Here is a 2,120-nt window from a genome sequence, read left to right on the forward strand (position 1 = left end):
TTCTTAGTGTTAGTGAGGAACCAGTGTAAAGACTTCAGAACTGGACTGATCCACTTTCTTAGTGGTAGAGAGGAACCAGTGTAAAGACTTCAGAACTGGACTTATCCTCTTTCTTAGTGTTGGTGAGGAACCAGTGTAAAGACTTCAGAACTGGACTGATCCTCTTTCTTAGTGTTGGTAAGGAACCAGTGTAAAGACTTCAGAACTGGACTGATCCACTTTCTTAGTGTCAGTGAGGAACCAGTATAAAGACTTCAGAACTGGACTGATCCACTTTCTTACTGTTAGAGAGGAACCAGTGTAAAGACTTCAGAACTGGACTGATCCACTTTCTTAGTGTCAGTGAGGAACCAGTGTAAAGACTTCAGAACTGGACTGATCCACTTTCTTAGTGTTAGAAAGGAACCACTGTAAAGACTTCAGAACTGGACTGATCCACTTTCTTAGTGCTAGTGAGGAACCAGTGTAAAGACTTCAGAACTGGACTGATCCACTTTCTTAGTGTTAGTGAGGAACCAGTGTAAAGACTTCAGAACTGGACTGATCCACTTTCTTAGTGTTAGAGAGGAACCAGTGTAAAGACTTCAGAACTGGACTGATCCACTTTCTTAGTGTCAGTGAGGAACCAGTGTAAAGACTTCAGAACTGGACTGATCCACTTTCTTAGTGTCGGTGAGGAACCAGTGTAAAGACTTCAGAACTGGACTGATCCACTTTCTTAGTGTTGGTGAGGAACCAGTGTAAAGACTTCAGAACTGGACTGATCCACTTTCTTAGTGTCAGTGAGGAGGACCCATTTTGAAATAAAGTATTTACATTATATATATTGTTATTGTGTCTCCGTCCCTTCTCAGTTCATGACGAAGAGTCCTACTAAGCGTCTGGGCTGCGTCCCGGCTCAGGGTCTGGAGGAGGCCATCAAGATCCACGTGTTCTTCAGAGAGATCGACTGGACGCTGCTGGAGCAGAGGAAGATCAGACCTCCATTCAAACCTCGCATCGTGAGTGCACACACACACACACACACACATACACACACACACACACACACACACACACACACACACACACACACACACACACACACACACACACACACACACACACACACACACACACACACACACACACACACACACACACACAACTGCGGAAAATCTGACTTTAATTGCAGATAAAAAGGCAGAAAAAGGTTACAGGTTAAATCAAGCTCACAGTATACGTTGTATTTTCCTTCAAGGTGTTACAGTCAAAGAGGGCCTGTTAGGCTTTTTGGGGTTCTCTGTAGTTCTATAGATTTTAGTGCATGTAAATGGTTCTGTAAAAGCTAACATCCCTGTGTTCCCTCCAGAGGGAGTTTCTCAGCAGGAAAGGACTCTTTAAAGTAGACACTACTAATACGACCCTGAATATGATCGGACTATGTCCTCTTGAATTTGAAAACACTACCTCAAGACAATAAACCTGTCTCTTGTGTTCCTTCATTTCCAGAAAACCAAAAGGGATGTGAATAACTTTGACCAGGACTTTACTCGCGAGGAACCCAACCTGACGCCGACGGAAGAAAACATCATCAAGCAGATCAACCAAGATGAGTTCAAAGGGTTCTCCTACTTTGGAGACAAAACTGTGGACTAGACACACACACACACACACACACACACACACACACACACACACACACACACACACACACACACACACACACACACACACACACACACACACACACATACACACACACACACACACACACACACACACACACACACACACACACACTTATCTCTTAAGATATCATATTTAAAGAAACACAGCCTCCTGAACTTTTCCAGATAATGAAGTCTCCAGGAATTATACTAGACCATCTGTATCTCTTAAAGGTTACTTGTTGTTTATCTATTCGTGCAACTATTTGCTCACGCAGCATGTGAGTGCAGACAGAAAGTAAATACGTGTGTGCGTGTGTGTGTGTGAGAGAGAGAGCAATAATGTGAGTGTAAAGGTGCATGCATGCATAGTTGCATACCTGTAGAAAGACGTGCTTGTCTTGTGTCTCCGTGTTTTAAAAGAATGTTTTTGTTCCCTCCACTTGTATGTGAATAAAAAAAAAAATGGAA

At 42.9% G+C, this 2,120-nt stretch overlaps 1 protein-coding gene across 1 annotated transcript in view; it reads left to right on the forward strand.

Moving 5' to 3' along the window:
- LOC307044235 (protein kinase C epsilon type-like) overlaps positions 1–2,120 on the forward strand; it is a 74,230-nt gene extending 72,110 nt beyond the window's left edge. The window contains exons 14-15 of the mRNA XM_079689319.1: positions 855–1,001; positions 1,492–2,120. Coding sequence (XP_079545445.1) covers positions 855–1,001; positions 1,492–1,638 — 294 coding nt within the window. The 3' untranslated portion in view covers positions 1,639–2,120. The remainder of the gene's footprint in view (positions 1–854; positions 1,002–1,491) is intronic.

The sequence above is a fragment of the Notothenia rossii genome (assembly GCF_949606895.1).
Source record: "Notothenia rossii genome assembly, chromosome: 6".
In the NCBI taxonomy this organism is placed as follows: Eukaryota; Metazoa; Chordata; class Actinopteri; order Perciformes; family Nototheniidae; genus Notothenia; species Notothenia rossii.